General features: G+C 39.1%; 1 protein-coding gene across 2 annotated transcripts; it reads right to left on the bottom strand.

Annotated features, from left to right (window-relative positions):
- Positions 1-5531: 5531 nt before the first annotated feature.
- Positions 5532-13684, bottom strand: mau2 (MAU2 sister chromatid cohesion factor). 2 transcript variants are annotated; one of them, XM_038719287.1, is made up of 20 exons: positions 13240-13684; positions 12889-13122; positions 12701-12718; positions 12457-12522; positions 12150-12245; positions 11977-12071; positions 11840-11867; positions 11586-11741; positions 11169-11315; positions 10931-11021; positions 10747-10850; positions 10512-10589; positions 10136-10201; positions 9864-9947; positions 9696-9745; positions 9528-9605; positions 9303-9414; positions 9098-9188; positions 7646-7773; positions 5532-7549 (listed from the first exon to the last, which is right to left on the bottom strand). In XM_038719287.1, the coding sequence occupies exons 2-20, from the start codon at positions 13120-13122 to the stop codon at positions 7475-7477; spliced, it is 1797 nt and encodes a 598-aa protein (XP_038575215.1). In that variant the 5' UTR covers positions 13240-13684; the 3' UTR covers positions 5532-7474. The 2 variants fall into 2 exon arrangements, with proteins under 2 accessions (XP_038575215.1, XP_038575214.1); XM_038719286.1 differs by having other exon boundaries at positions 12889-13684.
- Positions 13685-13908: the final 224 nt, after the last annotated feature.

Genomic DNA, 13908 nt, shown 5'->3' with positions numbered 1-13908 from the left:
TATGAAAACAGAAGGCATCACACACTCCTCTAAAACACTAGCATCTCAATTGCACCCTAATGTATGATAGAGACCTAAACTAGCAACCCCAGGTCAGGACTCAAATTCACTTAGTGTCAGTATGATGAGCACACTGAATCTGGTTACACCACACACATTAAACACAAGACAACTGAGAAACATGCAACATATAGAACAATACCGGTGTACATAAACAGTGGGCAAAGAGTTGTAAGAGCATGCAGCACTAACTAATAAACTGTGGAAGACAGCCAGGAAGAAAGACTGTTTTGCCAACCAGGCACAGGTGGCAATTCATTCCATTCCCCCAGGGGCCTAGAGACCCGAGTGGGGGGGCCCTCAAAGCCCCCAGGTTTACTGCATGTTAACTGTTTGATTTGAGGAACTGCAAATTTGTTAGGGAACTTGTGCTACCAAAGTACAATATCAGCTAATGTGGGTCCTTTATTATTCCATAACGTTGTAACCCTGCCTTGTAGATGGCCCTGTGTCTAAATCCAAGTTTAAGAGCTATGTGCATTGTTCTGGATGGAAACTTTAAGGCGACAGAGTGTATACGCTGAAGGTGAGAGGTGGGGAGTTAATGGGGGGCCCAACAGCAAATGTTAGGTCAATGATGCCTTAAGGGGAATTCTAGTAAATACACAACATGCATTCATATGGCTGCTGTATTATACAAATATGCAATATAGTGCATGATTCTCATCATATTATCCAACAAACTAAAACTCTGGACTTGCACCAGCAACCTGTAGCTTCATGTCTACCTCTAGGTCCTCAACAAGGACCTGCACCAGCATCACATCCAGATCCTTATCCCAGTCTCAGCATCATATAATTGTCTAATTGTACAATTGTATAATCATGTCTCTGAAGGACCTACGTTAGCATCATATGTGACCCCCTGACCCCCACATAAAAATCGAAATTCAAAAACATCAACATCAAGCCCAACATTATATTTGAATTCACTTTAAAATCACATCCCAGCATCCACCCTAAGTTAATGCCTGATTCAGACTTACTGTAAAGCCTGCAACATCAACCTTGTAACTCTGAATAGTGTCCTATGCCAGGAACCTTAACAACATACAGGATTCACATCTCACTTTACGGCAGGGATTAGGAGCAGTGTTGAATTAATGAGCAGTCAACCAGGCTTGCTGTTACAGTCAGAGCCATACATGCAAGTCCAGAACACACACACGGCAGGGTTACTACATCAGAAGTTGCAGAATTGGTTCCATAAAGGATCCAGCTGGCTGCTTCTTTCATGACAAGACCTTCAAAGCATCCCTGTGAACTGGACTAATCCTCTGTCATCGGCAAACACCCATATAAATCCACAACCACACACACACACACACACACACACGTGTTTGAAATACTGTGATCCAAGCAAAGTAGTTGTCCATAAAGACTGAAGTGGGTAGGGGCAGGTGGGGGGTTGGAGTGCTTTGTCAGTGTTATCCTGCTGTTCTTTAAATGACAAAAAAGCTTTCTCTCTAGATGATGCTGTGTCATCAGGTGTCATTATTTCCATCCTCTCATCCTACCACTCCATCTCCTGAGGCCCCAGATTGTCTCGTATAGGCAAGCAAATCTGCACCAAGGGGTCATCTTTTTTTAATGATCACCCTACTTCTGTAAATATTGTCACCCATATCCCAGATCCCTGGGTTTAAATGGAACAGATGGCTCTAGATGTTAATCAGTCAGTAGTAACTATACTAACAAACAAAACAACAGCGGTCATTTACAGGAACCTGGGGATAGTTTACATTGTAGTATAGTGGAAGGTTTCTGTCACAATTTCAAAGTGTGGTAAAATGACTGATAAAGCCCACGAGCCAAATCATGTCGAATCAAAAGATAAAAAGCCAGGGGATTACTGAAGATCACACGTCAGTAAATGTCTGCATCAAACAGCATGCCAATCCATCCAACATTTGTCGAGACATTTCACTCAGAAACAAAAAATGTCACTAAAGTCACTGGGATTCATCCTCTGGGGACCATTCATGTGTGTACAAAACGTTTTGGATGGATAGTCATGAGTGAGTTGAGATATTTTACTTTGGACCAAAAGTAGTGACCCCTAGTTGCTCCAGAGGCGTGCGACCATATAGCAATTGTAAGCCGCTTTGGATAAAAGCGTCAGCTAAATTAATGAATCATCAGCATAATTAGCATCTGCAAGTGTGGCTTAAATGTCTAATAACTATTTCCCCAGCAGAATATGACTCCTGGCTTTGTGTAGAACAACAGAATTTAAAATGTCATGTTGAGAGTTACAGAAAAAACAAGAAAACATTGGAATAAGTAAGATAAGTCTGATGTTAAGGGTTGAATGGGAGGACGTGGGCTCACAACCTCAGTATTTTATAAAATCCTGGCTACGGCCCTGCAAACACTAGTAAATGAAAGGTTAATTATTAGTCTTTTAATTAATATATACAGAGGTAGAAAAAATATATGAACACATGGCAATGTAATACAATAAAACTGCCCTGCAATGATTACTACCTTCAATGTCTGGAGCTCATAAAAAAGGTCAGGTCATCAGACGGGGATCATAGTCTGCATTTTCTGAGGCTGAACTTTGTGATGCTGCAATGGATTACATAATATTTTCAGGTGGTCCTGTTTCTTTGCCCACCTCATCTATTTAAGAACTATTAATGTTTACTCATTGTTTATAACTATTACACAACCATGATGATGTGAGACATGTTTCATTGCCAAGTGTTATGATTTTTCAAATTAATTGATATGCTGTAAGAATTGAGAGCAAAATGATGTTATACAGGGAACCTAACAGGAGACAATTTAATATTCTTGATATAAAGGCCTATATCTGTAATTTAAGTCAGTCAGTAGCCTAGGTCCTGTTCAGGTGATGGGATGAGCTCTGAAATCAAACAGGGGTAAGGTCAGTCCCCAGCCTCTCTCAGTGTGGAGTAGGCCTAATGGCCGCCCACTACAACATGACAGCTTCAACTTAATCCTCATTAAGTACTGTAACAATGCAGGAAGTAGCTGCTGCAGTCACGATTAGACGGGCTCACTATTTGGCAGGAAATGGCTCCTTTCAGCTGCGTCCAAGACACCTAGAGCGTCCCGAAACTTTGCACTTCTCACTCACCCTCTACCTTTGGTGAACATATTTTTCCGAAGATGAGGACATAAAGGAGGGAGGGAAACAACTATTATAACTTCAATTATGTTCTTTAAAAAAATGTGTGTAGAAAAAAACTGATGAGGTCTCGGGGGGGGGGGGGGGGTCTCTGAATGCCGATGTATATCATGGGATGCATAACCTCATGTTCACTTGAAGAACAGATAATGTCTAAAATTTTACAATGTTATTTGATTGTGAATCAAAACAACTAACAATATAATTTTCAGCCGTGAGTTCACTTTCATATTAGAGTAATTAGCATCTGATGTCAATATCGGATCTTACATGCGGATATTTCTATATTTCAAGCGTCTTTTCAGTTGATAGCCTATCTCATTAATATAAGTGCGCATATTTCCTATATTTTTTGTAAAATCAAACATGTTTTTATTAGCTTTCAAGTAATTTATGTTTCGGATCCTATTGTCCAATTGACTGCTGATAAATAAAATAAAACACTTGTTTCATGCAATGTAATGATAAGGACTAAATATACAATTATTCTAAATATTTCAATTGATACAACTGATAAAACGATTAGTGCTACAAACCTGTTCTCCTGTGTGCAATTTGTTTGTAAAACAACTGTAATGGATTACAGTTACTATTCTATAATTACAGATTACACTGGTGTAGTTACATGTAAGAAAGGTAGCACAAATAGTTTAAGAGTCACTGTCACATCAGTAATGAGTCCCTGGAGTACTTCACTCACCTTGCATGTGTGTCCACCTAACTGGAGAAGGCAAATAGAAGATTTTCAAAATAACTTGTGCAAAAGAGGGTATTACAGGCAGGCAAATATATCACCCTGAATGATCTGTAACTTTGCACTTTGGCCTGATGATGATGAGACATCATCCCCTCTTTTCACCCAACATGTTTTTTCACTTAAAGGGCATTAATGTCACATCCATTTAAAAAAGAAGCTTGGAACAATCTCTCAAACAGTTAGATCCAGTGTTATGATCTAAAACACCTTTTTCTAAACAGGTGATGTTCAGACGTTTGTCATGTCCTTCACAGTTTTCTCAGTAGTTCCTTGGAGGTCAGCTACAGTGTCCACATCTACAGCGCAGTCTGAGGGGATTTGCAGTGACACATTTTTGTTGTTGTGTTGGTTCTGTGCTCCAGCACAGTGCATATGAAATCAAACGATGAGTATTAGACTGGATCAATCTGCTGGTCTTACTGAAGAGCAAAACCACATAATGCCTTCTGTATTTTCTCATTTCATAACACTGCAGTCAAACAATCTTTGGTCAAGCATAAATAGTACAGACAATGTCATGCAGAGTTCATGTTATCCCAGCAACATCTAGGAATTGCATTTGCATTTAACTCATGGATGTTAATTAGCAGCAGATGGTTACATTTTACATTACCTTTTCAACCTGTTTCTGACAACTGTTGACTAAAGCTTAAACACCTTAAAACCTTTTAAAAGGCTATATGTAAAATGTAAGCTCTTGTGGTTGACAGTTCCATTTATTCAAATTTAGATTTCAAGGAAAAAACTGCCCTGGTGACCTGTCCAGGGTGTACCCCGCCTTTTTGCCCGATGCCCCCGCGACCCTGTACGCAGGATAAGCGGTTGACGATGGATGGATGGATGGAAAAAACTGCTAAGTTTTGCCTCAATGGATCATTCAAGTATGTTTGGGAGTTTGAGCTCTTTGTGGTGATATAGTGTTTAATTGTAAATGGATGGTAAATGCACTGTACTTGTATAGCACCTTTCTAGTCATCTGAACTTTACACATGTCACATTCACCTCTTTTAGACACATTCATACACTGATGGCAGTCGCAGCCATGCAAGGTGGCAACAGCACATCACAAAGGAACTAATCACTTACACATCATTCATATACTGATGGCACAGCCTTCAGGAATCAGCAATTTGGGGTTCAATATCTTGCCCAAGGATACTTAAATATGCAGACTGGAGGAACCACGACGTTCCACTTCACACTGAGAACTTAAGGAGGTGTCAAACAGCTACTTTTCAGAATGTATTGAAATAAATGGAAACAATACATTTTCTAAAACACAGCAACACAGTTTGCAAAATGGTTGGCCGTGATTTAAAGTACGCTGTGTGTTGTGTACCAACTGGGTTGAAACATGCACAACCTCTAGTTGTCAGCACTTTGATCTTAGTCATGGTTTCATTTAAAATCCAATACAGAAGAGAGCCAGCACAACAATACTGTTACTGTCATTTGTGCTCAACATGCAATCAAACATTAAGTTTTATAATATGTAAAATGTCAATACAATAAATGGCATCCATGCTGTAGTTTTTTTTGCCGTAATAAACTTGCAAATGGCCAAACTAGTAGTTTATTTTGAAATAACAAACACTATCAGTGCATAAATCTGTATAAAAATGTCTTTACTAGATAAAACAAAAAATCTTTCCTACATTACAGCAACTCAATCAAAAGTTATTTGAAAAAATAATCAACAATAATGGCAAACAACAAATGTATCTGATATAATGAAAAGCAAAATGAAATAAATAAATAATTAATAATTATTAAAAATACAGATTTATACTGCCATCATCTGGAAGAAATGAGAAAAACAACAAAGATTAAAAAAAAACAATTATCCCAAAATGCTGACATGGAAAAGTTTCATCATGAAACAACATATGTGCAAACAAGTAATAGTAAATATTATTATTACTGGTGCCTTGACTCCAAGGTAAATGTGCACAGTATATAAACATACACCACAATGAGGGTGAAATAGTAAACATTTAAAGGGAAGTACAGTCAGGCAATACGTCTACTGAAGTGCAGTGTCCAAAAATATCCATATACTCATTTGATGCATCACAGTCTGAAAACATGTTTAAAGTAAATTTGTCATTCCTTCAAAACATTTATAAACACTATCAGATGTCAAGCAAACAAAAGGTTTCCCTATATATAAAATGGTCAGGTGGATATAGGGTCTAGCAAAAATTTAAAATTCGATCTCATGAATGCTCATTTTTGTTCCTCGTCAGTGAATAAACTACAAATGCAGCTGTCCACCAAACCAACTAGTTCATATCAATTATACCACTACACTACATTAAAATCATTACATATAGTATACTATATATCTAAATTTATCCTAAATAATACTGTGTATCAGAACTGGAAATACAATTCTTTCGAAAAAACAGATTTTGAGTTCTTGCACAATAGACTGAGGCCCTCTTGACTGTCGGTTAGGCCAATGGATGGATTAAATTTAATGCTAATTTAATCTGAAAATCTAAGATTTCTCTAAACATTTCTATTTCCTCCAAAATAAAACTACTTCCATGATGGTCAAGAAAGAGTTAGGAGATGAGCTAAATGAGTTGAACAAAGCAGTTGAATTTAAAGGTTCCCTGTGGGGTTTTAAACCACTCTGACCAATGATGTCATACTTTTCCACTGATTAACAGGTGACGGTAACTCCACGATATATATAGCAAGTTGCCAACAAAGGCAGGGAAGAAGAAGAAGACAGCAAGCTAGTTCAAAATCAGCTTTGCTAATGTTTTTGGAGGAATGCATTTTACACATTTGTTAGAGCTCAAGGATACAAATACAATTTTTGTTGAGTAACACTTAACGTAAACATAACTTTTGGCTTTACACATTTTGGGAAATATGTGTAATTGCTTTCTTGCAGAGAGATACAAGAGAAGGTGGATGTCACTCTCATGTCCTGTAAATATAAAGCTACTGCCTAGCTTCGCACAAAGAATGGAAATAGGGACAGAGCGGGCCTAGCTCTGTCCAAAAGTAACAAAATCCACCTACCAGTGCTCACTTAGACTAACACTAGCTGTTTCCCACTGTTTGTGCTAAGCTAAGCTAACTTCATATTTAGCGTTCAGAGATTTCAATCTTCTCATTTAACTTGTGACAAGAAAGCAAATAACAATATTTCCCAAAATGTTTTAAAACTTGAATTTGTTTTTGAGCGGAGAAAACACGCAATTACAACCACTCCAGAGTGTGTCAGTATAATATCAAATGTTCCCTGACACCCTTTACTTTCCAAAAAAATTCAAATCCAGTTATGGTGATCCTGTGCCCCAAACAAGTGAGGGAATGCACCTAATGGAAGCCTGCCAAATGACAACGGGCAGTTTCTAATTTCATTATCCTGCCTCCTCTAATTCTTACCCTTTTACCAGCTCCTTCTGTTTATCTTTTCAAGTAATTTCCCCTACAATTACTCTTCCACGTCTCCTTTTCTCTGCCAGGGTGGGTTTTTTTTCTCAGAGCAGGCTGGCCAGGCTGGTAGTAGGTCCATTCTGAGGCTGAAACTGCACAGGGGGGAGGCCGTCTGTCCACTAAAACACAACACATTGCACAACAGTTTCTTTCAAAATCCAGGCAGGGTGGATTGACTTACTGTTTATAGGCTGACTGACTGATGTTGGGCTTACACTGATGAGATTGTGTTCAGGGAGGCTGCAGGCCGCGATGTGGTCCTGCAGGAGCTGCTGGGAAAAGTTTTGGTGCATCTGAGCTGCCTCGTGGGCGTCCATGGAGTTTCCACAAGCCTTGTTCAGATCTGTAGGGGAAAGATCATTGATAACCACAGCTGCAGTTTTGTGTTTTAACGTTTTTGGATCCTAGCATCAGTTCCACCTTTGATTATGCTCAGACGTATCAAGTTATTGCAGATTAAGCGTTTCTTCTGCCACTTTGTTGTCTTCCTGAAGCCTTGTCCACTTCAAATTCAGTCGTGTCTCCGTTACTCTGTGATGTATTAATGCTGTAACTGAATGTGAAATTGTTTTGCCATAAGAAAAAAAATTCTTCTGTGCTAGAAAGATATTGGAGTCGATGTCAGCCAGTAAATCTAACAAAGAGAGGAGTTTGCTGTGTTGGAGTAAAGTTGGGAATTAAAGCCTTGCTAGCAGTTCTATGTACACAACAAACTCATCTCCCTTGTTTCCACCAGCTTTTCCTACACCAACTCTCCCGAGATTTCAGAGCGAGAACTGTCCTAAACAAGACTTCAGTTTTTTCTTAAAAACAAAGGGTGTCTCCGGGAGTCACTCGTAGGGACCCTTTCTATGATGTTGCCAGACACCTAGTTTAACAGTCTGAGCCTGTCAGTGGCAAAAAGAAGCATTTATTGTGGGTGTAATTTTAACAGGTGCAATTGCCCTACTACTGCACAGATTCCAAAACTTTTTGTACCTACTAGTTATTTCCACACCAAAATATGGGAAAATATAGGTTTAACAATTCCAACATTATCCTTTAATCAACAGATATTAAAACTAAAGTTTTAATTTAATTATGAAATGAACTGAATTACATGTTTGTATCATTATGGAATTTAATTAGATACATTTTTTATTTGATTATTGTCATTTAAATTTAAAAATGCCCTTTTTCAAAAGTCTGTTTTTATTTCACTAAAGCATTTTCCCAGGAACACTTTTATGTCATGTCATTATTTCATAATGTCAAATTCTTTTCCCAATGTCACCCTTCACCTTTCAACCAATCACATGTCCCCTGCTACCAGATTTAGCCAGTTAGCTAGAGCAACAAGCAAATTAAATTATTAAATAAAATGCAATACTTTTAAAACTGTATGAATATATAAATAAGAAATAACATTTCATAATTGCATATATTTTACACATATTTTTCATGTGATTATTTATTTAGTAATTATTTTACAATTGTTTTAATACTCCATACCCATGACATCTGATGTGGATAATAACCAGAAGATCAACCATTCCATTTTGGGACACACTGAGCTTCCCTCTGGTGCCCCCATCAGGCCAACATGTAAACTTCTTCTATCACACCCTTTTGGGAGAATATTGCCTGTAACGTAATATTAACATGAAACCTAAAATTGACCGCTGTACCTTTGAGAAGAGCAGAGGACCAGAGCTGCACAGACATATCGGGGATCTTGCTGGCCAGCTGCATGGCAGGAACCACCATATTGTTACTTTCCTGAAGAAAGTATGGAACCAGACAAGTCGTCAGGATCACATCTGCTAGTCCGTAGATACTGGTGCTACTGTGTGTGGTTAAATAGAGATGCTATGTGGTAATATATTGACTCACCCTATGGTTGCCCAGGACAAAGAAGATATGACCCAGTAGGACTAGCGAGCAGGCAGTCAGCCTATTCAGATCCTCAGCGTTAGACATCTTCAGGGTCTCCCTTAGAAATCTTCTGTTGATGCAAGTTTACATGTTAAGCTTTCTTGTTCTAAACATAAGAACATAACATCAAGACTAAATTAAACTCTTACAGTACAAGTATTAAAATTAAAAGTAAAGTGTTACTTGGCCTCATTGTAGCGTCCCTGGAAGAAAGACAGAAGCCCTCTGATGTAAAACGCTGCGGCTTGTAGACAATGACAGCTGAAGAAGTCAAAATCATATTATTATTTAAAATTTTGTAAAAAAAACATGGAACAGACTTATATGATGTGATGTCGTATCCATAGTTACCTGACGGGAAAGTTGTGATCAGGATTAATCCTCTCAAGAAGGCTGTACAGCTGTTGACGGTTAAAAAATAAGTTACCAAATTAAAAACATACATATACATATACACACACACACACACACACACACACATATTAGTTTAAATGCTGGGGGAAGGAGAAGCTCCCAGACCTCTTGATGTCTGTTGCCTTCCCGGATGTAGACGCTGGCCAGGTTGGTCACAATAAATGTCCACAGCTCCTGGTGTGTTGTCATCTAACAGAAGACAAAAAAAAAAGAGATAGGAAATCACCAACAACATTGAGTCATCTAAGAGTAACATTAGTGGATTAATAGAAACATATATTTGATATTCTACTGGATTTCAAAGATCTGGATAAACTTTGGGAGTCAGAGAGAGTTCACAGTCCACAGTGATCTAACAGTAACAATATGAAACTCACCTGAAGAGCAGCAGTGAACTGAGCCTCAGCATTATCCATGCAGTTTACTGATATACAGTAGAGGCCCTAACACAGAAAAAGGATACAGATGAGAATGGTTCTTATTAACTGGGATAGATGCATCTTGTAAACAGTGAGCAAGTCTGCTACTTTTTTCTACAACCTAGGCACTTAAACAAAAGGGAAATGTCAACAACATGTGTTGGTAGAATATGGAGTGCAATATTATAACATACACATTTTTGCTTTGAATATTTCATAGGGGATCGTTGACGTTGTTATTCTCACAAGTATATCTTGTCCCATTTTTCTTATCATAAGCATGCCTGTGTTTCCTTTTTTTGTAAAGGCGTGTTTTTATTGCTGGTACACTTACCAGTAGTGTGTGAAGCTGGGCAGCATGATTTGTAAACAGCCTGGGAGTCTGCTGGCAAAGCTGACAAACCTGAGAAATCTAAAACACAGAGAGGAATCATCAAAAAAAGGAAATAAAACTGCGATCAAAAAGCTATGACAAGTTCTGGAGTAAACTGGTGTAAAAGAATCTGTCCTTTTATTCACAATCAGCAACTGTGTGGCAACATACAAATGAAGTGCTACAGAAGATGTACCTCTTGTAAAGCTGTGGCCTTGTGTCCAGTGACCAGTCGGCACATGATAATATGCTCCAGCAGGATGACTTGGAACGTGGACAGGATGGGACTGTTGTCCAGCACTTTGAACACATACAGATGGATCAGATTTGATTCAACGACGGGGGGCAAATAAGCAGTGAGCGTAATCCAACAAGCTTACTCTTCAGCTTCTCCAGCTGCATGAGGGCTTTGTCTGTGTACTTCTGTGCCTTCTCCAAGTAGCCTGCCTGCATGGAGTGCATCACTGTCACCTTTTTGGACAGAATAAACAAAACAATTGCTATTTCAGAATTTATGATTATTTCTTGAAGATAAAAACACTTGTGTGTGTGTGTGTGTGTGTGTGTGAGAGAGAGACACACACACACACACACACACACACACACACACAATCTCACCAGGTAGACGAGCACACACATGTGCTCTTTGGGCAGCCAGTGGAAGAGAGCTGCTGGATTAGTGGGAAGGATCTCATCGTCGTGGAGCGTTGAGATGGTCTGGATACACTGCTGAAGCTGCTTTAGACACGGCTTCACACTCTTTACCTAAACCCAACATATAGATAAACATAAATCTGGCTATGACAAGCATATTAAACATTAGTTACATTTAACTTTACACTCACTGACTACAGATAATTTACTACTAGTTAGGGTTATGGGGAAAACATCATGCACTGAATCTCACTTTATTTTAAATGTTCAAATGTTTGTGTGAAAAATGCAAAGAAATCAAATTATTTTACTTTTACATGCAGCTCTTGGAGTGTGATTTTAGTGGTTTTCCAGTAGTAAGACATATAGATACAGCTGTACCTGTCCAGCATCCAGGTAGTGTGTCACCTGCAGCACTAGGAAAAAAACTCGGAGGGACTCCTTCTGAATGGGGTTTCCCTGCCAGTTTTCAATAATGGTCCCACACAGTGTCAGCAGAGGGTGCACCTCGCTCAGCTTCCGCTCCATCAGCAGCAGCTGCAGAGCCACAAATGCATGTGCGGTTAACAGAATTGTGAGATAACACAAATAACACGTAAAGTGCCTTTAATTAAGAGAGAACAATCTAAGCTTACCATTCCTTTACTTAGTAAAAACAGAGCTCTACAGGGGAAGAAAAGAGCAGCCAAAGTTAATGTAAGATAATGAGCATTAAACCACAAATCAATGTGCAATCTCTCAGTGTATTCAAACATAAAACAGATCTGTTCACCTTGTGTACTCTGAGCCCATTACTCTTGCATACTCTGCCCCGACTCCTAAGAGATCGCAGGCCGATACTAAGTCCTTCTCTAGCGCATGTAGTTGCTGAAAGGGAAGAAAATCCTGCACATCAAATCGATTTATAACACATGAAGAAGTTTGTAATATGCAATATTTTCTTACCGCCAGTTGAAAAAGCAGTCTGCAGTGCCAGTAGGGAGTTTGCTGAGAAATCTGGATGGCCTTCCGCAGCACTGGCTTTGCAGAGTCCACCAAGTTCTTGAAAACATAAGCCAATAGATAAGTTATTAAGACAGAGCAAATAAAAAAAACAAGCTGTAAAAGAAAGCGTTTTAATTATTTACATTTAAGTTATAGCCTAATACGTATTTTAACGCCATGTATTATGCTTAAATTTTCCAAACACCACTTTTCAAATTACATCATTATTATTACAGGGTGACAAGATGCAAGCATTGGATGCACCAACCTGTTGACAGTAGAACTCTGATAGGATACTTGCTGCTTCAAACTTCACATCTTCAAATTGAGAGATCTGATATAAATCATGAAGGAATTGTTATTACCCCATAATCAGCTGGGTCAGTTTCAAGATAAATCCAGAACCCCTTTGTAAAACATGTATATATGATGTGAGATGATACATTGATGCTGAGGTAACACACCTTGTGTCAGTTCGTATGCATTGTCATGTTATACACAAAAAAGGATACTTGTTGTGATATGAACCACTGCGGAAAAAATAAGAAAGCAAAGTATTAATGTCAGCACCACGTGGATTTTGACAGTGAGTTGGTGCAATTAATGAATAAGCATCACTGGCTGACATGTCTCTAGTACTTATCATTATTAGCGATTCATTGTACCGCAGCCTGGTATCAGACACTGTGCTGCTGCTCACCGCTTTCTCCAGGTGAGTCTGGGCCAGCTCGCTGTTCTTTGTGTGTCGGTACAGCACCGAGCCCAGCTGCAGGTGAGTCCGGGCCTCGACCCTCGCAGACGGCTTGAACTGAAACATTGCCTGCAGACAGTGGACGCACAGACGGATCTTCGGCGGACTTGACGTGCGGAAATGTTCTGCAAAGCCCAGCAGGGCTAGGTACCAGGGCTCCGGGGCCTCTGTGCTCGCTGCCATCTTGGGTTGTCCGCGGACAACACAACAAAAAAATACACAAATTTATCGGGGGACCGACGTCCCTGGGTTGCAGCTAGTGTGTTTCTACCTCAATTATTTCCATTAGTACTAACTTACCCATAGACTGTATAAAACATATAATTTACTGCCGCCAAGCTAGCAGAGGAATAACAACGTCCGATCGTTTTTTTCAAAATAAAAAAAACATGAGTAGCAGAAAGACAAACACAACACACGTTTCTTGTAATGCAGGTTACTGTAGTGGCCAGTGGATAGTAAGAAAAATACATTATTTACAGCTTCCCACTTCGAAAAGTCATTTCACGATATATAGCCACATGACATAGGAGTTTACCACGGAAAATGTATACATAACTACTAAAATGCCTCCTTTATTTTGAAGGGAAAGTCGTCAACATAAAACGTTAACTTAAAACTGTTCGTTCCGTCCCAAATGGCGGCTAATCACGTAGCGCGTGCAACTTCTACTAGCTACTAGCTACTCCATTTGTTTTTTTTCAAGTCGTGACCCGGTGATTAAAAAAAGTCGTCTTCAGGTGAACCAGTGTATTAGTGGAACTAATGTTGCTGTCAATGTCCCAGCCGAGGATATATATGAACGGGACCTTTTGCGGAATTGACTATTCACTTAAATTGTTACGCGAAATTCACGCCCTGCGCTCGTTGCTGAGGTTACGTTAGTGAGGGCTGCCGACTACGTTAAGTGCGTAAATTGACAGTGGTAGTTGTCGGTTCATTCATAACAGTTTAGGAGGTTATCCGTCA

Source organism: Micropterus salmoides, unplaced genomic scaffold (assembly GCF_014851395.1).
Source record: "Micropterus salmoides isolate LMB-PRFRI ecotype aquatic unplaced genomic scaffold, ASM1485139v1 Ms_hic_scaffold_14, whole genome shotgun sequence".
NCBI lineage: Eukaryota > Metazoa > Chordata > Actinopteri > Centrarchiformes > Centrarchidae > Micropterus > Micropterus salmoides.
Note: the sequence above shows the minus strand (reverse complement) of the source record. Positions and strands in the feature narration are given on the sequence as shown.

What these genes read in the sequence shown, in the direction of transcription:
- mau2 (XM_038719286.1), bottom strand. Translation starts at nt 13,122, where the DNA reads ATGGCAGCGAGCACAGAGGCCCCGGAGCCCTGGTACCTAGCCCTGCTG. An exon ending in ACTACCTGGATGCTGGACAG is followed by an intron (nt 11,316 to 11,585) that starts GTACAGCTGTAT and finishes TGTTGGGTTTAG; the next exon opens with GTAAAGAGTGTGAAGCCGTG. An exon ending in TGTGTGTGCTCGTCTACCTG is followed by an intron (nt 11,022 to 11,168) that starts GTGAGATTGTGT and finishes CTGTCCAAAAAG; the next exon opens with GTGACAGTGATGCACTCCAT.